The 25,000-nt window shown below is 42.1% G+C and overlaps 1 protein-coding gene across 2 annotated transcripts in view; it reads right to left on the reverse strand.

Moving 5' to 3' along the window:
- Window positions 1-2,211: 2,211 nt before the first annotated feature.
- LOC127619702 (zinc fingers and homeoboxes protein 2-like) overlaps window positions 2,212-25,000 on the reverse strand; it is a 23,257-nt gene continuing 468 nt past the window's right edge. The window contains exons 2-3 of one of the 2 annotated variants that reach the window (XM_052092654.1): window positions 6,210-8,767; window positions 2,212-4,674 (exon numbers count right to left, since the gene is read on the reverse strand). In XM_052092654.1, the coding sequence (XP_051948614.1) occupies window positions 6,235-8,767 (2,533 nt within the window). In that variant the 3' untranslated portion in view covers window positions 2,212-4,674; window positions 6,210-6,234. Of the gene's footprint in view, window positions 4,675-6,209; window positions 8,861-25,000 lie in introns of both variants that reach the window. The other variant, XM_052092655.1, reaches the window with a different exon arrangement.

Raw genomic sequence — 25,000 nt, forward strand, 5'->3', positions numbered from 1 at the left:
CACATGCTCACTCACTAACACACACACACACACACACATACTCTCACAGACACATATTCTCACACGCTCACTCACACACACACACATACTCTCACAGACACATACTCTCACACGCTCACTCACACACACACACACATACTCTCACAGACACATACTCTCACACGCTCACTCACACACACACACATACTCTCACAGACACATACTCTCACACGCTCACTCACACACACACACACACACACATACTCTCACAGACACATACTCTCACACGCTCACTCACACACACACATACTCTCACAGACACATACTCTCACACGCTCACTCACACACACACACATACTCTCACAGACACATACTCTCACACGCTCACACACACACACACACACACATACTCTCACATGCACACACACACACACACATACTCTCACAGACACATACTCTCACACACACACACATACTCTCACAGACACATACTCTCACACGCTCACTCACACATACACATACACACACACATACTCTCACACGCTCACTCACTCACACACACACACACACACATACTCTCACGCACACATACTCACTCACACACACACACACACACACATACTCTCACGCACACATACTCACTCACACATACACACACACACATACTCTCACAGACACATACTCTCTCACACACACACACACACACATACTCTCACAGACACATACTCTCACACGCTCACACACACACACACACACTCTCACAGACACATACTCTCACACGCTCACACACACACACACATACTCTCACAGACACATACTCACACGCTCACACATACTCTCATAGACACATACTCTCACACACACACACACATACTCTCACAGACACATACTCTCACACGCTCACACACACACACATACTCTCACAGACACATACTCTCACACACACACACACGCACACACACACACACACACATACTCTCACAGACACATACTCTCACACGCTCACACACACACACACATACTCTCACAGACACATACTCTCACACGCTCACTCACTCACACATACACACACACACACACATACTCTCACACGCTCACTCACTCACACATACACACACACATACTCTCACGCACACACACATACTCACACGCACGCATACTCACTCACACATACACTCTCACACACACATACTCTCACACACACATACTCTCACATGCTCACTCACTCACACATACACTCTCACACACACACTCTCACACGCTCACTCACACACACACACATACTCTCACATGCTCACTCACTCACACATACACTCTCACGCACACACACACTCTCACACACACATACTCTCACACGCTCACTCACACACACATACTCTCACATGCTCACTCACTCACACATACACTCTCACACACACACTCACACACACATACTCTCACACGCTCACTCACACACACACACACACACTACTCTCACACGCTCACTCACACACACACATACTCTCACGCACACACACACTCTCACACACATACTCTCACATGCTCACTCACACATACACTCTCACGCACACACACACTCTCACACACACACACACTCTCACACACACACACTCTCACACACATACTCTCACGCTCACTCACACATACACACACACACACATACTCTCACGCACACACACACTCTCACACACACACACTCTCACACACACACACACTCTCACACACACATACTCTCACATGCTCACTCACTCACACATACACACACACACACACACATACTCTCACACGCACATACTCTCACACACACACTCTCACACACACATACTCTCACATGCTCACTCACACACACACTCTCACACACTCACACACACACTCTCACGCACACACACACTCTCACGCACACACACACTCTCACACACACATACTCTCACATACTCACTCACACACACACACTCTCACGCATACACACACACTCTCACGCACACACACACACTCTCACACACACACACACACACTCTCACACACACATACTCTCTCACACACACACACACACTCACACACACATACTCTCACATGCTCACTCACACACACATACTCTCACACACACACACTCTCACATGCTCACTCACTCACACATACACTCACACACACACACATACTCTCACGCACACACACACTACTCACACTCACACGCTCACTCACACATACACACACATACTCTCACAGACACATACTCTCACACGCTCACTCACTCACACATACACATACACACACACATACTCTCACATGCTCACTCACACACACACGTACTCTCTCGCACACACATACTCTCACGCACACACACACTCTCACACACACATACTCTCACCCACTCACACATACTCTCACACACACACACACGCTGCTGTCTGATCTCTTTAGACTGAATGTCTGAATTATGGAGGTTAAGTGTTTGTCCGACATTATGAAACACACATTATATAATGTTCTGTATGTCTGACGCAGAGTGGTGCTGAAACATTCACACAGCTTATGTAATGTGAAATCTCATGTGAGCTTTTGTCTGTCTGAACATTAGGACACAACGTGACCCAAAACCTGCCTGAAGGAAAGAACAAGCATTCATGACATTTGAGGCAGACGTGTGCCATTTCTGTGCCACTAGTTAAATAATGATCGTTTTCAAACAGGTAAATGGTCTGCACATATATAGCGCCTTTTTAACCTTAGCGGTATTCAAAGCGCTTTACACTGTGACTCATTTACCCATACACACACACATTCATAAACTAATGGCGGCAGAGCTGCATGTAAGGCGCTAGTCTGCCATTGGGAGCAACTTGGGGTTCAGTGTCTTGCCCAAGGACACTTCGGCATGTGGAGTCATGTGGGCCGGGAATCGAACCACCAACAGTGTGATTAGTGGCCGACCCGCTCCACCACCTGAACCATAATGATTTACATTATGACACATTCTGAGAAACTGCTGACATTTTTTTATTTTACATTTACATTATATATCTCTGGGTGTAAATAATGCGGCTCTGATAAACTGCTTTTGTTTTGTTCTCAATCATGTCGACTGTATGTGAGATTAATTTTGTGTTGAAACGACAAAGCGATCAAAAGTTACAACATTACAAATATAATGGATCATAGTGTCCAAAAACATCTCCAAACAAATAAAAGATAATAATTGTACATAAGAACTAATTCCACATGCAAACACAACAATGACTAAAGGTTTGCATAGCATGCAGACATGATTTTAGTCATGAGATTTCACAGAATGAGTTTCATTCTGTGTCATTTGAGTCATCATTGAGTCTGTGTCATGTATTTGGCGCCATCTCCTGGTGGTCATATGTAACATTGTGCTTCATGTGGATTATCTAATGATCTATACATCTGATTATCTTGTGTGTGGACTCGATTGAAAGATAATCACAGACTCTAAATAATGATATGTGATATTTTATGTTCTGATTATTTTTTTTCAATTATATCTTTCAAACGAAACTAACTTGTGTTGGTCAAGACTGGTTATTAATAGGGGTGTGACAAGATCTCGTGCCATGAGATATCGCAATATTATAACGTGACGATATTTCTCGTCGAGGTGAAAAGCTGTCTCGCGATATCAGCATGACGGAATTTCAGGGTGTTTAGGATAGAAGATGTGCCCGGTGAAACAATAAACGGCAGAGAATGTGACAAGAAAATAATAATAAAATAGTGCCGTACACTGCGGCTAACACAAGCACTATGTAAAGCTCACACGTTCAGTCACAGATGGGTTATTTGTTTATTTTGGCAGTAATCAAGATTTCGATACACTTTACAGTAATACTGCAGCAAAACCACAGTTGTGTCCATATAATAATATCTGCGGTTAATATTGAGGTTTTATATGAGGCTTACACTTACTCATTATTAAAAGAAAAACAAAGTACACAAATATATATAAAGTTACTCATTGTATCCAAAGAGTATCGTGTATCCTCTCGTTCTCGTGAGATAAGTCTATCGTCACACCCATAACTGCACTCCTGTCTCATTTCTATTTGATTTCTAGAAGAGAATAATCTGAAAGTGCATCTGCTCGTGTGTTTCAGTGTTTGGCCTCGAGACGCTTGCGACTGATTTCTGTCTGTGCATTCACATTTATAATGATCAGATCTTTAATTATTATTAACTGTCAGACTGAATCTGTGGAGTGAACTTCATATGAACTACAGGAGCCACTAACACAATCAATCTTTCATTGGAGATGTTTTATTCAGTTCCAGTGGACGGTGGCGTGAGCGTGTAAACATTACTATATTAGTAATGTACAGAGAATATTAGAGCACCTCATGATGGATTGAGTCCATACACAAACTGTATATCCACAAACATGTCCACTAATAAAAACACCAACAACCTGCTTCCATTATAAAAATGTTACAAAATTGACCATAAAATCATACAAATGAGCTGATCTGCAACAAACATACATTTACACATCCCTTGTTTTATAGTATAGTTACATAGTGACTCCAGCTTTGGCACACACAAGTCTCTTAAGTGTGAAACATACAATCAACACTCACAGAACGCTCCTCTGTGTCTGATAAAGTCTCTGTGAATGGAGAAAGTGAATGAATACTGAACATCTCTTCTGTCCTCGTGTGGGACAGCGGCAGCATTTATCACCTGTAGAGACAAAAACACAATTAGTGTTTCAACCTGTCCGAGTCACTCGTTTCATGGTTTCTTTTATATATGTTTTCACTGTTGTGTTCCCTGTCACACACACAAAGCACACACAAAGCACAACTGTCTCTAACAAGGACAGAAAGAGATGTGGAAGATGTGCAACTAAACAAGAGGATAAGTACATCAGAGTCTCTAGTTTGAGATGCCTCACATGTCCTCCGCTGACAGCTTCATTGAATTCTACCCGCTCAACACCAGTTTCATGTACAACAGTAAAGAGAAGACTCTTATGGGAAGAATTGCAAAGAAAAAGACAATTTTGAAACAGAAAAACAAAAAGAAATGGTTTGAATGGGCAAAGAAACACAGACATTGGACAACAGATAATTGGAAAAGAGTGTTACGGATCTGAACCCCATTGAGCTTTTGTGGGATCAGTTAGACTGTAAGGTGCGTGAGAAGAGCCCGACAAGACAGTCACATCTATGGCAAGTGCTACAGGAAGTGTGAGGTGAAAGGTCAATGCTACAGGAAGTGTGGGGTGAAAGGTCAAGTGCTACAGGAAGTGTGGGGTGAAAGATAAAGTGCTGCAGGAAGTGTGGGGTGGAAGGTCACCTGAGTATCTGGACAAACTGACCACTAGAATAACAAGGATCTGCAAATCTGTCATTGCTGCACATGGAGGATTTACTGATGAGAACTCTTTGAAGTGGATCAAGAAGTACTTAAACTTTTTAAGAATTTGTTTTTCAAACTGTAATAGTAATTTTTCACGTAATTCATGTCCTGACAATACATTGTGATCAGTTGAATGCAACTTTGGTGAATAAAAGTCTTTCCATAAGAGCAAGATCTGAACATTATTCCACCATTATATATATAAAAAATAAGTACAAAACTTGTCAAGATTACTAAAAAACAGGTTGACAGAAAGTTCTTGTGATAATATATGCAATATGAAAGATTATTAACAACCTTAGAGGGCTGGTCATTTTGGCCTGGGAACACAAAAGGTGTTAGCACAAACAAACACAACACAAGGGTTTAAATATACCTCGATGATATACCTCTTCAACAGAAAATATGTGGAACATTGGACACTTCATGCATTCAGCGCTCGCGGATTGCCCTACGTAGCCGAAGGGGCGGAGATACTTGGCCGCAAAGCTATCCTGGCAAATCATTTTAATTAATGTTGAATGTGGCAACTAGTGAAACTTCTGTGAAGACAGAAACTTACACATGTGATTTAACATCACCCTACGCTTTGTGAATATGTACATTATTTGAGATGTAAGTGTTGGACTGAGGAAGGCTCTACACATATCAAATCTAGCAGCAACACATTGCGTGCATTTAAAACACCACTTCCTTCAGCTGATATACGGCGAATGCTTCAGTGTAGTAAAAATAATTCCATTTGAGATGACACTACACTTTGAAAATTCATAGATGACCACTTGCATTGTGTACAAGTGCGTAATAATGGACAGAACAAATATCTTTACTTTGATTTCTAATCATTAACTCACCCCATTTGCATCTTCCTTTTGTCAGCTAATCTGTATCTGAGACCAGCTGATGTGATCTGGTTCCAACAGCCACAGCATTATCCTCCCAGTCTTCACTGATCAGTCCCCCGCTGTTGCCCGTGTCCTGCCAGTGGTGCCCCATCATGTTGGTGAACCAGTCCTCAATCTCTGGGCTGCTGGGTTTGGTGGTCTCATCTCTAAGCAGTTGCTTGATCTGGCTGGGCTGCTTTAAGGCATCATTTTGCTCTTTGAACACCATCTTCTGCTGAAGGATACTTCTTTGCTGGGCCAGCCAACTATTTTTGAACCAATGGACAAGGTCTGTGTGAGACCACCTCGTCTGTATCTCCAAATGTCTGAGCTCTGCAGGTGAAGGCCAGCAGTTTTGAACAAAGACATTTTTGAGAAGGTTCATGGACTTGCTGTCTAGAGGCACAGGAGTGAAGGGAAAGGTGCTAGCATTATTGTAAGCTCCATTAAATAGAGCCTGCTGGTACTGCTGTGGACACCTTTTAGAGCCCATAGAATTCAGCAGGGCTTGCTCCATATCATCACGAAGTACTCTGCGCTGCAGGAACCAGCTCTCAATTATCTCTCTGGACATTCTGGTGGAAATCATGAGGTGTTTGACCTCATTATAGGATGGGAAACTGTTCCTTTGAAAACTTTCCTCCAGAAGCTTCGTCTGGCCAGGACTTTTGCCCTTCACTCTCTCCAGTAAAGGAAAGAGAGTAAGTTCACTTGAGCATTGGGAATCATTCTGGGCATTTTGATCAAGAAACCAATACTTAGCATCTCCACAGGGGGTTCCATTGGCATTCTGACCATTGCAGCATGAGGTCACTGGTGCAGCTGATTGTTCTGACTGAGGAATTGGTGTAGCTACAGAGGACAGAGGTGGAGCAGCCGGCAGGGAAAACAGAGTCTGAATGATTGTTGGCCTGTTCACTTGTGGAGCAATCATAGCAGTTGGCAAGGGCATGTTTACATCCTTACCAAAGTATGAGGACTTGTTTTTAGAACTAGAAGAGGAAGTTGAAATATGATTATCAATTTGCTTATGAACTATAGATCTTTTTAGATTTGTGGAAACTATCGGTGACAAAGGGAGTCTATCTTTGGGCAACATTAAGGGAAGTGCCATAGGTATCTTCTCTTTGGATGGACTCAGTGGAAGAACCATCAGTAATTTCCCATTAGGTGGGGAAAAAGGTGCAATAATGGGTTTCCTCATAGAAGAGTAAGATTTGGTACTCTCTGTGAGCACTGGAGAAGTAGCTATGGTGAGTCTTTCTGGTAGTGGAGGTGGTGGAGGAGGCATGCTTAGTCTTTCTTTGGGGTCTGCAGTTTGGGTGACCAAAGGGCATTTGACCTCTGAAAACAATAGATGAGTTCCTAAAGAGCGTTTAAGAACTGGTGTTTGATTGACTACTGTTGCAGTAACAGGTTGACAAGTAGCAGTTGTTCCATTAGCTGTGCCGTTTGGCGAAAGCCAGGTCTGTCCAGGCAGTTGTTGACCACTTTGTGCAAAAGGGATAGGTTTAACTGGTTCACTAAGAGGAGAAGGCAAATCAGTGCAGGTCTGGTGAACAGGTGGCATACTACCATTGAACATCTTCTTACGGGCTTCTTCCACCTCTTCAGGTGACCAAGTGATGCCCTGCTTCAGACGCTGGATGGTGAACCAAATCTTGATCTGCTCCTCAGGGTGTTTTGAGGCTGCGGTGAGCCAGGAGAGCTCTGCGTGGGTTGGATATGGGAATCTGTTAAATGATGTGATCAGGGTGGTGTTGCTGTCCAGCATGGGATTGTACTTAATGTTGTGAAAAGGAACTGCCATTGTCGGAGTGGTGCTGAGGTTTGGTGGCCGCTGCAACAGAGGCGTGACATGTGACATGGGCTCTGGAATAATGATTGTGCCGTTTACACTCACTGCTCTGATCTCATCATTCAACACTTGAACATCCAGCTCCTTCTCCACCTCTAGTTCTTTCTTTAAACCTTTGCTGTTGTCCATTGAAGTCTTCCTGATATCTTCAGCTGCTGAATTGCTTGAGGGTTTGTGCCGTAAGGGAAAAATAGAGTCATCAGGTTTCCAAGGGACAGATTCATTCTCGCGGTTTGCCTCAGTGGTTTGCTCGAGGATGGTCTGGCTATTCAGTTTGATCTTTTTAAGCTTGACATGGCCCTCGCATTGGTGCTCCAATTTATTACAGCATGAAAGTGTATCAAAGGTGTTGGTACTGAACTTGCAGGTGGTATATGGGTAGAGGGCATTGAGTGGACATTCAGATTGAGGGGAGACCTCATGCCCTCTTAAGTCGTTGAGGTTATGGGTGTAGAAGGAACTCTGCTCAGATGAAGATCCCCTATTCATCTGCCCCTTTTCCTCTCCTTTCATTGATTTCCAATTTTTCTCTGCAGGGGGAGTTACAGGTGAACATCTGTCCAGCAGAGATTCAGCTGAAAGATCCATTTCCACAGAGTCTTCTGCAGTTGAACTAGTTGTACAGACCATGCAGGGGTTGGACGACTTCCTTCGGCTTGACATGATGAGTCTGATGACAGAGTTTAATGGTGGGAAGTTGGATTAGAGTGAATGCCCAGCATTTGAGCAGGTAGCACAGGTAACTCCCTCAGACAGGGAGCGTCTGCACAAAGAAAACAGGTACAGAAAAATGTTTATTATATAAAGTTGGAGCACAATTACCAATGTAATCAAATTCTGGTTAATTGTTAGAAGATGGTGCTAGCAATGCAGGTGTCATAGATTTGATTCCTAGATAACACACATACCGAGACAATGTATACCTTGAATACCCTAAGTTTGATTAAGGTTTCTGGAAAATGTCTCAATGTAAATGTACATAATTAACTAAAGCAGGTCTAAATACCAAAACTTAAAAGTACAAAAATGATACACACTCTAATTTGTTATAGTTCCAAAAGCCGTGTTTCCAGTGAGATTATATTTAATGCAACTGAGATATTTATTGATTTTAAGGGGTCATATTACAATCAAATAAGAGTTCATTGTACTATAAAAACATACAGTGGCAAAGAAAAAGTATGTGAATTGGAATTACTTGCATTTAAGCATAAATGTGTCATAAAATTAGTTTGATCTTCATCTTTTACAATAAAGAACAAACATAATCTGTTTTAATTAATAACACACAAATTATACATGTTCAATACATCAATAAAACATTAACAGTGTTGGTTGGAAAAAGTATGTGAACCCCATTGGCTAATGACATCAACAAAAGCTAATTAAAGTCAGGAGTTGGCAAACATGGCATCCAATTAATGAAACGAGATTGGAGGTGTGGATTAGAGAAACTTTGACTTATAAAAAGCACTCAAACATTTTGAGTTTGTTATTCACAAGAAGCATCTGCTGACATGGACCAAGAGACCTCAGAAGACCAACGATCAAGAACTGCTGCTTTGCATAAAGCTGGAAAGGGTTTAGATATTCATCTGTCCACAGTTAGACAAACTGTCTATAAATGGAGATGATTTAGTACTATAGGTACTCTCACTAGAAGTGGCCGTTAGATATTCATCTGTTCACAGTTAGACAAACTGTCTATAAATGGAGGTGATTTAGTACTATAGGTACTCTCACTAGAAGTGGCCGTTAGATATTCATCTGTCCACAGTTAGACAAACTGTCTATAAATGGAGATGATTTAGTACTATAGGTACTCTCTCTAGAAGTGGCCGTTAGATATTCTTCTGTCCACAGTTAGACAAACTGTCTATAAATGGAGATGATTTAGTACTATAGGTACTCTCACTAGAAGTGGCCGTTAGATATTCATCTGTCCACAGTTAGACAAACTGTCTATAAATGGAGATGATTTAGTACTATAGGTACTCTCACTAGAAGTGGCCGTTAGATATTCATCTGTCCGCAGTTAGACAAACTGTCTATAAATGGAGATGATTTAGTACTATAGGTACTCTCACTAGAAGTGGCCGTTAGATATTCATCTGTCCACAGTTAGACAAACTGTCTATATATGGAGATGATTTAGTACTATAGGTACTCTCTCTAGAAGTGGCCGTTAGATATTCATCTGTCCGCAGTTAGACAAACTGTCTATATATGGAGATGATTTAGTACTAAAGATACTCTCTCTAGAAGTGGCCGTTAGATATTCATCTGTCACGAGTTAGACAAACTGTCTATATATGGAGATGATTTAGTACTATAGATACTCTCTCTAGAAGTGGCCATCAGATATTCATCTGTCCACAGTTAGACAAACTGTCTATATATGGAGATGATTTAGTACTATAGGTACTCTCTCTAGAAGTGGCCGTTAGATATTCATCTGTCCGCAGTTAGACAAACTGTCTATATATGGAGATGATTTAGTACTAAAGATACTCTCTCTAGAAGTGGCCGTTAGATATTCATCTGTCCGCAGTTAGACAAACTGTCTATAAATGGAGATGATTTAGTACTATAGGTACTCTCTCTAGAAGTGGCCGTTAGATATTCATCTGTCCACAGTTAGACAAACTGTCTATATATGGAGATGATTTAGTACTATAGGTACTCTCTCTAGAAGTGGCCGTTAGATATTCATCTGTCCGCAGTTAGACAAACTGTCTATATATGGAGATGATTTAGTACTAAAGATACTCTCTCTAGAAGTGGCCGTTAGATATTCATCTGTCCGCAGTTAGACAAACTGTCTATATATGGAGATGATTTAGTACTAAAGATACTCTCACTAGAAGTGGCCGTTAGATATTCATCTGTCCGCAGTTAGACAAACTGTCTATAAATGGAGATGATTTAGTACTATAGGTACTCTCTCTAGAAGTGGCCGTTAGATATTCATCTGTCCACAGTTAGACAAACTGTCTATATATGGAGATGATTTAGTACTATAGGTACTCTCTCTAGAAGTGGCCGTTAGATATTCATCTGTCCGCAGTTAGACAAACTGTCTATATATGGAGATGATTTAGTACTAAAGATACTCTCTCTAGAAGTGGCCGTTAGATATTCATCTGTCCGCAGTTAGACAAACTGTCTATATATGGAGATGATTTAGTACTATAGATACTCTCTCTAGAAGTGGCCGTTAGATATTCATCTGTCCACAGTTAGACAAACTGTCTATATATGGAGATGATTTAGTACTATAGGTACTCTCTCTAGAAGTGGCCGTTAGATATTCATCTGTCCGCAGTTAGACAAACTGTCTATATATGGAGATGATTTAGTACTAAAGATACTCTCTCTAGAAGTGGCCGTTAGATATTCATCTGTCCGCAGTTAGACAAACTGTCTATATATGGAGATGATTTAGTACTATAGGTACTTTCTCTAGAAGTGGCCGTTAGATATTCATCTGTCCGCAGTTAGACAAACTGTCTATATATGGAGATGATTTAGTACTATAGATACTCTCTCTAGAAGTGGCCGTTAGATATTCATCTGTCCACAGTTAGACAAACTGTCTATATATGGAGATGATTTAGTACTATAGATACTCTCTCTAGAAGTGGCCGTTAGATATTCATCTGTCCGCAGTTAGACAAACTGTCTATATATGGAGATGATTTAGTACTATAGGTACTCTCTCTAGAAGTGGCCGTCAGATATTCATCTGTCCGCAGTTAGACAAACTGTCTATAAATGGAGATGATTTAGTACTATAGGTACTCTCTCTAGAAGTGGCCGTTAGATATTCATCTGTCCACAGTTAGACACACTGTCTATAAATGGAGGTGATTTAGTACTATAGGTACTCTCACTAGAAGTGGCCATTAGATATTCATCTGTCCACAGTTAGACAAACTGTCTATAAATGGAGATGATTTAGTACTATAGGTACTCTCTCTAGAAGTGGCCGTTAGATATTCATCTGTCCACAGTTAGACAAACTGTCTATAAATGGGGGTGATTTAGTACTATAGGTACTCTCACTAGAAGTGGCCGTTAGATATTCATCTGTCCACAGTTAGACAAACTGTCTATAAATGGAGATGATTTAGTACTATAGGTATTCTCTCTAGAAGTGGCCGTTAGATATTCATCTGTCCACAGTTAGACAAACTGTCTATAAATGGAGATGATTTAGTACTATAGGTACTCTCACTATAAGTGGCCGTCCAGCCAAGATGACTCAAAGCTGAATGCTCAATGAAGTAAAACAGAACCCTAGAGTGACAGATAAAGACTTGAAGGAATCATTGGAACTGGTTAACATCTCTGTTTATGAGTCTACTATACAGAAAACATTAAACAGGTATGGTGTTCATGGCAGGACATCATGAAGGAAGCTGCTGCTTTCCAACAAAACATAACTGCGCACCTCGAGTTTACCAAAGACCACTTTGACACCCCACAACGCTGCTGGGAAAATGTTTAATCGATAACATCATTAAAATATGTAAGTAAATCCACTATAGAATGACTTAAAAAAAAAAGAAAAACCCCCTTTTGTAGTGTCAGAGCCCAGACCTTAACCCAATAGAGATGCTGTGGAATGACCTCAATAGAGCCGTTCACACCAGATATCATAATAATATGAGTTGAAGCAGTTCTGTAAAGAAGAATGATCCAGAATTCCTTCTGAATATTGTGCACATTTTTACACAGAAATCTTAAAAAGTACAGCTGGAAAACATGTAGCCTGTTTAATTCTAAGGGTCAGAGAGTTGCTTTAAAACTGCTCATAAGTTATGACTTTATAGGCACATAACCCTTATAAGACACATCATAAGAGGATCTTAGAAAAGATATCTGTCTCTCATTCTAAACAAACTGTGCATATGAAAATAAACCTAATAAAAGAGAATCTGCAAGCACTGTGTGCTAAACAAACTAGATGAACATCTTCCTGAGAAAAGAGAATAAAAGGAGAGTCTGAGTTTGCACAGAAGGTTCATGAGTTCAGGCATTCCAGAGAGAAATCCAATCCAACTCTACAAACACTGAAGACTTACCAACAGATTCAGACAGAACCAGACAGAGAGAGAAAGAGAGGAAAAGGAGAAAAAGAGAGAAAGCTTATGGTTCTCGTTGGCAGTGAAATGTGAATCAGGTTTGCATTGATTTGAAACTAATCCCTGAGGTTTGATGTGAGATAGAGCTGTTACTCAAGGCATGGAGGTCACAGAGACGATCTGATTTCACTGAGAATCCAAACACATGTGGAGCTGCAGCTTAATTCACATTAATACATCACATCAGCACAAACACAGAGGACATTGTCCATACACATGCGTATGACATTAGATGGGTAATTTGAACTCTGTAGTACATTTTCATGTCCCCATGATCTCACATGTCTTAAATGACAGTTCTGGGTTCAATATGAGGGTCATTTTCAAATAGGTTTGTCAGAAATCTAGTTTAGGGGGTCTGTGTACCTCAGTGAGTATTGACGCTGACTATCACACCTGGAGTCGTGAGTTTGAATCCAGGGCGTGCTGAGTGACTCCAGTCAGGTCTCCTTAGCAACCAAATTGGCTCGGTTGCTAGGGAGGGTAGAGTCACATGGGGTAACGTCCTCGTGGTGGTGATTAGTGGTTCTCTCAATGGGGCGTGTGGTGAGTTGTGTGTGGATCGTGGAGAGTAGCATGAGTCTCCACATGCTGTGAGTCTCCGCGGTGTCATGCACAACGAGTCACGTGATCAGATGCGCCGATTGACGGACTCAGATACGGAGGCGACTGAGACTCGTCCTCCACCACCCGGATTGAGGCGAGTAACCGCGCCACCACGAGGACCAAGTAGTGGAAATTGGGCGTTCCAAATTGGGAGAAAAGGGGATAAAATAAAATAAGAAAACACATAAAAAATCTAGTTTAAATCATATGTCAAGTTTGAAGAAATTTAATCTTTGAGTCCATTTTGGTTCCACAAATTTATAGAAAATTTAAAAACAAAATCAGGAAAACAAATGATTTAATGACTTAAAAAGGTCATGTGGTGCAACCATCAAATAAAAGGTATTAAAATACTTGAATACATGAGAGCACAGAGACACTCTGCTCAACAACACACTCCATGTGTGCGCACACCGCTCAATAACACGCTCCGTGTGTGTGCGCACCGCTCAATAACACGCTCCGTGTGTGTGCGCACCGCTCAATAACACGCTCCGTGTGTGTGCGCACCGCTCAATAACACGCTCCACGTGTGTGCGCTCTGCTCAACCGCTCATGGCTCAAGCGGACGCTCCATTCATGTGCTGCTCATGCTGACCGGTAAAAAGGTGTGCTCAAATCCCACTCCAACATTACATTTCTCTGTAGTATAGTTAGTTCCGGGCACGTACTACATGAGGTCGCTACAGTGGCCCGAGACACTGCCCCCTTGCCCACATGGGCTGAGGTGCCCCTCTGGGTGAAATATAGGCTATAGGCCGACTTTATTAAATGATCAAATGTTAGTAACAAATGATCTAAATGATCTTTATTTACTTTAAACAAGTCATCAAACACGCCTCCACAAGTGATAAAACATACAGTCTGTGCGGTGGCACGGAAACATACATGCTAATTCACACTTCAGTTGAAACTGGATGAGTGACACAACGGACCCAGAAAAACACTTTAAAGTTACTCTGAGTCTTTATGGCAATAAACATGGACTGGCAATCTACTGTATATATTAGATGAAATCATGTGCAATGATCCCAAAAACAAATAAAATATTTAAGAATTCATGAATTACACTGTTTTAGTTTACGAAAGTGTTTTCTTCTAATGTAGGCTTTAATCATTTATAGCTTCTTTCTCTGCGCATGAATGCAGCAAGCGATGTCGGACATGTTATCCGCAACCACTAATCTAGAGTCAGTTTTTGTTAAGGTGTGGATTTAACTTTGGGAAACTGCCCAGCATTTATAAGCCACTTTATCCCGGAGTGGAAATGGAAAGCAACAGGCGGTCGATTAAGTGAGATAATTCTGCAATGAGAGCGGGAATCTTTACTAATCAAATGATCAATTGTACAATAGATCTTAAACTTCACATACAGTCATGCGGGTCTAAAGGGCTCCTCGGTTTTGCATGCTTTTGTTGTTGTCACATTTGATTTATCGTGCAATGACATGCAGTTAAACAGGATGATCATGTATGAGGACTATAGGCTCATTCTCAGATCAAATATCCTATATGTACTGTACATTATCACAGAGAATAAATGGGTGAGTTCTTGTGTCTTTCAGAGGCTTTATATGGAGTTATGATGAAAATAAGCTGCATTTCAAACTGTTCTGAGACCAGTGCAGACAGACAGCACACTGGAGGTGAAGTCATGCACTAAATAGGGAGCAAAGGAGCATCCTATAGCTCTCTATAACTGTTCTGAGACCAGTGCAGACAGGCAGCACACTGGAGGTGAAGTCATGCACTAAATAGGGAGCAAAGGAGCATCCTATAGCTCTCTATAACTGTTCTGAGACCAGTGCAGACAGGCAGCACACTGGAGGTTAAGTCATGCACTAAATAGGGAGCAAGGGAGCATCCTATAGCTCTCCTATAACTGTTCTGAGACCAGTGCAGACAGACAGCACACTGGAGGTTAAGTCATGCACTAAATAGGGAGCAAAGGAGCATCCTATATCTCTCCTATAACTGTTCTGAGACCAGTGCAGACAGGCAGCACACTGGAGGTTAAGTCATGCACTAAATAGGGAGCAAAGGAGCATCCTATAGCTCTCTATAACTGTTCTGAGACCAGTGCAGACAGGCAGCACACTGGAGGTGAAGTCATGCACTAAATAGGGAGCAAAGGAGCATCCTATAGCTCTCTATAACTGTTCTGAGACCAGTGCAGACAGGCAGCACACTGGAGGTTAAGTCATGCACTAAATAGGGAGCAAGGGAGCATCCTATAGCTCTCCTATAACTGTTCTGAGACCAGTGCAGACAGACAGCACACTGGAGGTTAAGTCATGCACTAAATAGGGAGCAAAGGAGCATCCTATATCTCTCCTATAACTGTTCTGAGACCAGTGCAGACAGACAGTACACTGGAGGTGAAGTCATGCACTAAATAGGGAGCAAAGGAGCATCCTATATCTCTCCTATAACTGTTCTGAGACCAGTGCAGACAGGCAGCACACTGGAGGTGAAGTCATGCACTAAATAGGGAGCAAAGGAGCATCCTATAGCTCTCTATAACTGTTCTGAGACCAGTGCAGACAGGCAGCACACTGGAGGTGAAGTCATGCACTAAATAGGGAGCAAAGGAGCATCCTATAGCTCTCTATAACTGTTCTGAGACCAGTGCAGACAGACAGCACACTGGAGGTTAAGTCATGCACTAAATAGGGAGCAAGGGAGCATCCTATAGCTCTCCTATAACTGTTCTGAGATCAGTGCAGACAGACAGCACACTGGAGGTGAAGTCATGCACTAAATAGGGAGCAAAGGAGCATCCTATAGCTCTCTATAACTGTTCTGAGACCAGTGCAGACAGGCAGCACACTGGAGGTTAAGTCATGCACTAAATAGGGAGCAAGGGAGCATCCTATATCTCTCCTATAACTGTTCTGAGACCAGTGCAGACAGGCAGCACACTGGAGGTTAAGTCATGCACTAAATAGGGAGCAAGGGAGCATCCTATAGCTCTCCTATAACTGTTCTGAGACCAGTGCAGACAGGCAGCACACTGGAGGTTAAGTCATGCACTAAATAGGGAGCAAGGGAGCATCCTATAGCTCTCTATAACTGTTCTGAGACCAGTGCAGACAGACAGCACACTGGAGGTTAAGTCATACACTAAATAGGGAGCAAAGGAGCATCCTATAGCTCTCTATAACTGTTCTGAGACCAGTGCAGACAGGCAGCACACTGGAGGTTAAGTCATGCACTAAATAGGGAGCAAGGGAGCACCCTATAGCTCTCTATAACTGTTCTGAGACCAGTGCAGACAGACAGCACACTGGAGGTTAAGTCATGCACTAAATAGGGAGCAAGGGAGCACCCTATAGCTCTCTATAACTGTTCTGAGACCAGTGCAGACAGACAACACACTGGAGGTTAAGTCATGCACTAAATAGGGAGCAAGGGAGCATCCTATAGCTCTCCTATAACTGTTCTGAGACCAGTGCAGACAGACAGCACACTGGAGGTTAAGTCATGCACTAAATAGGGAGCAAGGGAGCATCCTATAGCTCTCCTATAACTGTTCTGAGACCAGTGCAGACAGACAGCACACTAGAGGTTAAGTCATGCACTAAATAGGGAGCAAGGGAGCACCCTATAGCTCTCTATAACTGTTCTGAGACCAGTGCAGACAGACAGCACACTGGAGGTTAAGTCATGCACTAAATAGGGAGCAAGGGAGCATCCTATAGCTCTCCTATAACTGTTCTGAGACCAGTGCAGACAGACAGCACACTGGAGGTTAAGTCATGCACTAAATAGGGAGCAAGGGAGCATCCTATAGCTCTCCTATAACTGTTCTGAGACCAGTGCAGACAGACAGCACACTGGAGGTTAAGTCATGTACTTTGATTTGAACATGGTTGACAGTGATTGGATGATGCTGGACGATACTTTCAATCTGAATTAATTATGATAATTACTGATTAACATCTCAGACACCTGAATAATCAACACTCCTGCAAACATCATAAACTATTGGATGAAACGAATCAGATTCACAACAGAAGAACGATGTATATTTTAAAACACAAGTCACTGCTCACAGTTCCACCACATGATGTTTTTAACTTTAATCCCCAGAACAAAAAATGTCTTGTAAGTCAGAAATTGTTCATCATGTGAGAGTTTTTGTTTGGATCGTATTTTTAATGTATTTCTGAATAACTGAACACAGCCAGATGATCAGAATCGTCTCTATTCTCCACACAACAACATATCAAACTCACATCTGAAAGTAGAGAATCACGAGGAGGACTCGTCTGTCTGGAGTGTGTAATATTAATGAAGGCGACCCGTCCATGTGTGATGAAGAATTTTAATATGGGCTGTGATGGGGAACAGGAAATAAATTGGTTTTCACTCTCTCTCCTGATTAGAAATGTAAAAATATTAAGCCAAGCTTCATTTCCATGTTGTTGTTATGGCAACAGTGTTGTTATGTGACAGCCCAGCGACGCTGTATGTTCATTATTTACACCAGCCTGACAGAGAACAGCAGGGGTACACGTGTGTGTGTGTGTGTCTAATTAGACAAGCGTGTTGTTGGCGTGTAGAGCGCAGTAGACACCCGTGCATATGTGAATAATGACCCGCTTGGCCTGTCGACTGATGCTGGCAACACCACGGCGATGAGCCCATCTTTATAAAACATTCATGAGACTATTACACGCGTGTCTCGTATAGAATCTAATACATGTCTGAAGAATTTGAGAATGAACTGAACATCAACGCTCGTGTCCCACTGAATCCATGAAATCAATATTTCTTTACATCATTTACTCACCCTCATGTCATTCCAAACCCGTATGACTTTATTTTCTTCTCTCTTTTTTTGTAACACAAAGGGAGATGTTTAAAAGCAGGTTTCTGCACAATAAATGTGGATGGGAACATTTACATTTAAATGTATGCATTTGGCAGATGCTTTTATCCAAAGTGACTTACAGTGCACTTATTACAGGGACAATCCCCCCGGAGCAACCTGGAGTTAAGTGCCTTACTCAAGGACACAATGGTGGTGACTGTGGGGATCGAACCAGTGACCTTCTGAGTACCAATGTATTATACAGTGCACTTATTACAGGGACAATCCCCCCCGGAGCAACCTGGAGTTAAGTGTCTTACTCAAGGACACAATGGTGGTGACTGTGGGGATCAAACCAGCAACCTTCTGAGTACCAATGTATTATACAGAGCACTTATTACAGGGACAATCCCCCCGGAGCAACCTGGAGTTAAGTGTCTTACTCAAGGACACAATGGTGGTGACTGTGGGGATCAAACCAGCAAGCTTCTGATTACCAATGTATTATACAGAGCACTTATTACAGGGACAATCCCCCCGGAGCAACCTGGAGTTAAGTGTCTTACTCAAGGACACAATGGTGGTGACTGTGGGGATCAAACCAGCAAGCTTCTGATTACCAATGTATTATACAGTGCACTTATTACAGGGACAATCCCCCCAGAGCAACCTGGAGTTAAGTGTCTTACTCAAGGACACAATGGTGGTGACTGTGGGGATCAAACCAGCAACCTTCTGATTACCAATGTATTATACAGAGCACTTATTACAGGGACAATCCCCCCGGAGCAACCTGGAGTTAAGTGTCTTACTCAAGGACACAATGGTGGTGACTGTGGGGATCAAACCAGCAACCTTCTGATTACCAATGTATTATACAGTGCACTTATTACAGGGACAATCCCCCCGGAGCAACCTGGAGTTAAGTGCCTTGCTCAAGGACACAATGGTGGTGGCCGTGGGGTTCGAACCAACGACCTTCTGATTAACAGCCTTGTGCTTTAGCCACCACCACCAATCAATGTTCAACAATAACCATCTAGATAAGTGAAGTTAGACAAACACTTTAAGGATGGCATGAAAAAGCCTTGTCTGAAAGTTTAACATTTATACGGATTACAGTTCCGAGGTGTTGCTAGAAAATGCTAGCATGTTTTAGCATATTGCTAAAATGCTTTAGCCTTATTTAGGTATTGATAGCTTCTTGCTTACATGTTTTAACATATAGCTTGATGTTGCTAGCATATTGCTAACATGTACCTAGGTGTTGCTAGTATCTAGCTTACATGATTTAGCATATAGCTAGGTGTTGTTAGCATGTTGTGAGCATATGTTAGCATGTAGCTAGGCATTGGTAGCATGTTTAGCATGTAGCTAGGCATTGGTAGCATGTTTAGCATGAGCTAGGCATTGCTAAAAGGTTTAAGCATGTAGCTAGGCGTTGCTAAAATGTTTAAGCATGTAGCTAGGTGTTGCTAGCATGTTTCTAACATGTTTTAGCATGTAGCTAGGCATTTTTAGCATGTTTTAGCATGCTGCTAGCATGTAGGCAGTCTCATTATCCCAGTTACATGCATTGAGGAAATGTCACACCTTCTGTATGTGTTGTTAGCATGTTTTAACATTTAGCTAGACATTGTTAACATGTTTTAGCACTTAGCAATACATTGCTAGCATGAAGCTATGTGTTGCTCGTGATGTTTTGCTAGTATGTCTATCATGGATTTCGTGGATGTAAATTTAAGCTTTAGTAGTAAGTATAGTCAGAAAGGGTGTCAATGCTAAATCTGGCCTGATTGGAAGTCTGCTACAGGAGTTTGGTGACTGTAGGAGAGTTTAGACATGTGGTCCGAACATCTCTTGTGCTACAGTATAAAGTTTTCTAAAGTCAGAGATCTTCATCTGGCATCCAGTTTCTCACACAAAGCTATTGTCTGACTTCAGAAGACTTGGAATAATTCTGCCAAACATTTTGCTTTCCTTTAGAAGAACTCATTTCAAGGCTTTGAACAACATGAAGGTGAGTAAACAAAGTCAGAAATAACATTTTTGGTTGTACTATCCCTTCATATTTGATCAGCTTCACTTAAGCCAGAAATCAGAAATCTTTCTGTTAACTCAAATACATCTGACGTTTATCAGATCTGACTCGGGCACGTGTGAATATAAAACTCCAGCACCACAGACTATGAGCCGCTACACACTGTTGCCATGGTGATCTCTGCCAACAGGTGAGTGGCACACGGGAACTCCAGCGCCAGATGTGTATCGTGACTGAGTGGACCCTTTTTAAAGACTATAGTGACGTGTTTCCTTCTTTAATCTCACATTTCACTATTATTCTATATTATTTACTGTAAATATTTAACAGTACTACTATGATGTATAAATACTTGACAATTTTAAATACATTATTTTTGCATTGCAGTATGAAAATAGGGGCTAAAATGTGTGTAACTACACTATGTAAAAATCTTAAAGGCTCTAAAACCTACATTTAATTTAATTTTGGAGTAATTTTAGAGCAGGACATTTTCTTTTATTTGTGAGCCTCACCCAGTGGGGTTATAGCACAGTTCAACATTACACACATCTGTCTCTGCTGCCAAACCCGAAATATTTAGCTACACATCCTGTTTAACGCTGCAAACTGGCAAAACTCTCTCATTCTTTTATTCTTTCAGTCCTGATCCGCTTTCAGAGAATGAGCCGTGACAAAAGCTGAAGCTCAGCCAGAGGACTGAAGAGAACACAAACACACCTGTAAATAAATCACTGCATTCTTCCAGCATCTCAGTTTTATAGACTCTGACCTCATGAATATTATGTGACTGTGGTGACATTATTGCTAAACAATACTACACGTACCGCATCAGTTCTGGGGTGAAATGTCCACTGTGTGGCGCTAACAGCGAGTTAAATGTTCTCTTAAACAGATGAAGATTTTAAAGGAACAGTTTGGCCAAAAGTTAAATCCTCTCATTATTCACTCACTCTCATGCCATCCCAGATGTGTCTCTCCTCAGCAGGACACAAATAAAGATTTTTAGAAGTTCTGTCATTATAATAGAACTAAACACAAGTCACATTTATACAGCAATAAAGTAAAACACACAGAAACACGCACTCTCTCTCTCTCACACACACACACACACACACATGTTGTGTTTCCATGTTTTATGGGGACTTTCCATAGACATAATGGTTTTTATACTGTACAAACTTTATATTCTATCCCCTAAACCTAACCCTACCCCTAAACCTAACCCTCACAGAAAACTTTCTGCATTTTTACATTTTCAAAAAACATAATTTAGTATGATTTATAAGCTGTTTTCCTCATGGGGACCGACAAAATGTCCCCACAAGGTCAAACATTTCGGGTTTTACTATCCTTATGGGGACATTTGGTCCCCACAAAGTGATAAATACACGCTCACACACACACACACACACACTCACACACACACTCACACACACACTCACACACATACAGACACACACACACTCGGAAACACACACACACATACATGCTCACACAGACACACACAACACACACACACACACACACACAAAACACTTACACACACACACACACACTCACACACTCACAAACTTACACACACACACACACACATACACACACACACTCGGAAACACACACACACACAAAACACTTACACACACACACACTCACACACTCACATACTTACACACACACACACACACACACTCACACACAGACACGCGCGCACACACACACAGACGCACACAGATGCACGCACACACACACACACACAGACGCACACAGATGCACGCACACACACACACACACACACACACACAGATGCACGCACACACACACAGACGCACACAGATGCACACACACACACACACAGACGCACACAGATGCACACACACACACACACACACACACACACACACACACAGATGCACACACACACACACACACACACACACACACACACAGATGCACTCAGACACAAGGGAACTTCCTGTACAGAGAGGATCTCCAAATATCCAAAGCGCTCTCTGTCAGTCTCCATTCAGAAAGATTCAGGCTCATCAAAACTCCACAGAAGATGAAAAACATCGCCTGGTCAGATGCGTCTGGATTTCTGCAGAGGCACACAGATGGTGGACCCACTGCAGACCCAGTTTCATGTTCTTATCTCACAGAAGTGGAACACGTCCGCCTCAAGATTCCACATGTTGTGCATTCAGAGATGATATTCTTGTACAGAGCGGTTATCTGAGTTACTGAAGACTTTATCAGTTCAGACCAGTCTGACCATTCTCTGTTGATCTCTCATCAACAAGTGTTTCATACACAGAACTGCCCCTCACTGGATGTGTTTCATACACAGAACTGCCCCTCACTGGATGTGTTTCACACACAGAACTGCCCCTCACTGGAAGTGTTTCATACACAGAACTGCCCCTCACTGGATGTGTTTCATACACAGAACTGCCCCTCAGTGGATGTGTTTCACACACAGAACTGCCCCTCACTGGATGTGTTTCATACACAGAACTGCCCCTCACTGGATGTGTTTCACACACAGAACTGCCCTTCACTGGAAGTGTTTCACACACAGAACTGCCCCTCACTGGAAGTGTTTCACACACAGAACTGCCCCTCACTGGATGTTTCATACACAGAACTGCCCCTCACTGGATGTGTTTCATACACAGAACTGCCCCTCACTAGATGTTTTTTATACACAGAACTGCCCCTCACTGGATGTGTTTCATACACAGAACTGCCCCTCACTGGATGTGTTTCATACACAGAACTGCCCCTCACTGGATGTGTTTCATACACAGAACTGCCCCTCACTGGATGTGTTTCACACACAGAACTGCCCCTCACTGGATGTGTTTCATACACAGAACTGCCCCTCACTGGATGTGTTTCATACACAGAACTGCCCCTCACTGGATGTGTTTCATACACAGAACTGCCCCTCACTGGATGTGTTTCATACACAGAACTGCCCCTCACTGGATGTGTTTCATACACAGAACTGCCCCTCACTGGATGTGTTTCATACACAGAACTGCCCCTCACTGGATGTGTTTCATACACAGAACTGCCCCTCACTGGATGTGTTTCATACACAGAACTGCCCCTCACTGGATGTGTTTCATACACAGAACTGCCCCTCACTGGATGTGTTTCACACACAGAACTGCCCCTCACTGGATGTGTTTCACACACAGAACTGCCCCTCACTGGATGTGTTTCATAAACAGAACTGCCCCTCACTGGATGCCTATCATACACAGAACTGCCCCTCACTGGATGTGTTTCATACACAGAACTGCCCCATGGATGTGTTTCATACACAGAACTGCCCCTCATTGGATGTGTTTCATACACAGAACTGCCCCTCACTGGATGTGTTTTGTGTTTCATTCTGAGTCAATTCTAGAAATACTCAAACCAGCCCGTCTGACACAACAATCATGAAACGGTCCAACAATCATGCCATGGTCCAACAATCACGCCACAGCCCAACAATCATGCCACAGTCCAACAATCATTCCACGGCTCAACAATCATGCCACGGCTCAACAATCATGCCTCGGCCCAACAATCATGCCTTGGTCCAACAATCATGCCACGGTCCAACAATCATGCCACGGTCCAACAATCATGCCACAGTCCAACAATCATGCCACAGTCCAACAATCATGCCACGGCCCAACAATCATGCCAATGCCCAACAATCATGCCTCGGTCCAACAATCATGCCACACTCCAGATCACTGACATCACATTTATCCCCATTCTGATGGTTGATGTGAACATTAATTGAAGCTCCTGACCCGTATCTGCATGATTTTATACACTGCTGCCACATGATTGGCTGATTAGATAATCACACGGATAAGTAGATGATAAAGTGCTCAGTGAGTGTAACTCTGTATCTGTTTCATATTTAATTCTGAGTGAGACAGCTGTTACCGTAGAAACTCATACAGGACAGATTTACTCATCCCAAAAACAGACACACCAGTTCTCATAAACTGAAGAAATATCAACAACAGACACAGAACAACATAAAGAATGCACAATAATACTGATAATAATGAACCCCGATGACGTCATTCATTGAGCACAGACTCTTCATAAAATACACACAAAACATCTTAAACTTCATTAACAGATTCAATTAATGAACTTCTCAGCAGAAATATTGAAAAACAAGTCAAAAATCATCTAACAGCAAAATATAGTGATAATTCATTTAATTGAAATATTGTCTCATATTTTCCTCAGAAACTCTGAGTGACTCGTTTATAGAGA

This window comes from Xyrauchen texanus, chromosome 26 (genome assembly GCF_025860055.1).
Source record: "Xyrauchen texanus isolate HMW12.3.18 chromosome 26, RBS_HiC_50CHRs, whole genome shotgun sequence".
NCBI classification, from domain to species: Eukaryota; Metazoa; Chordata; class Actinopteri; order Cypriniformes; family Catostomidae; genus Xyrauchen; species Xyrauchen texanus.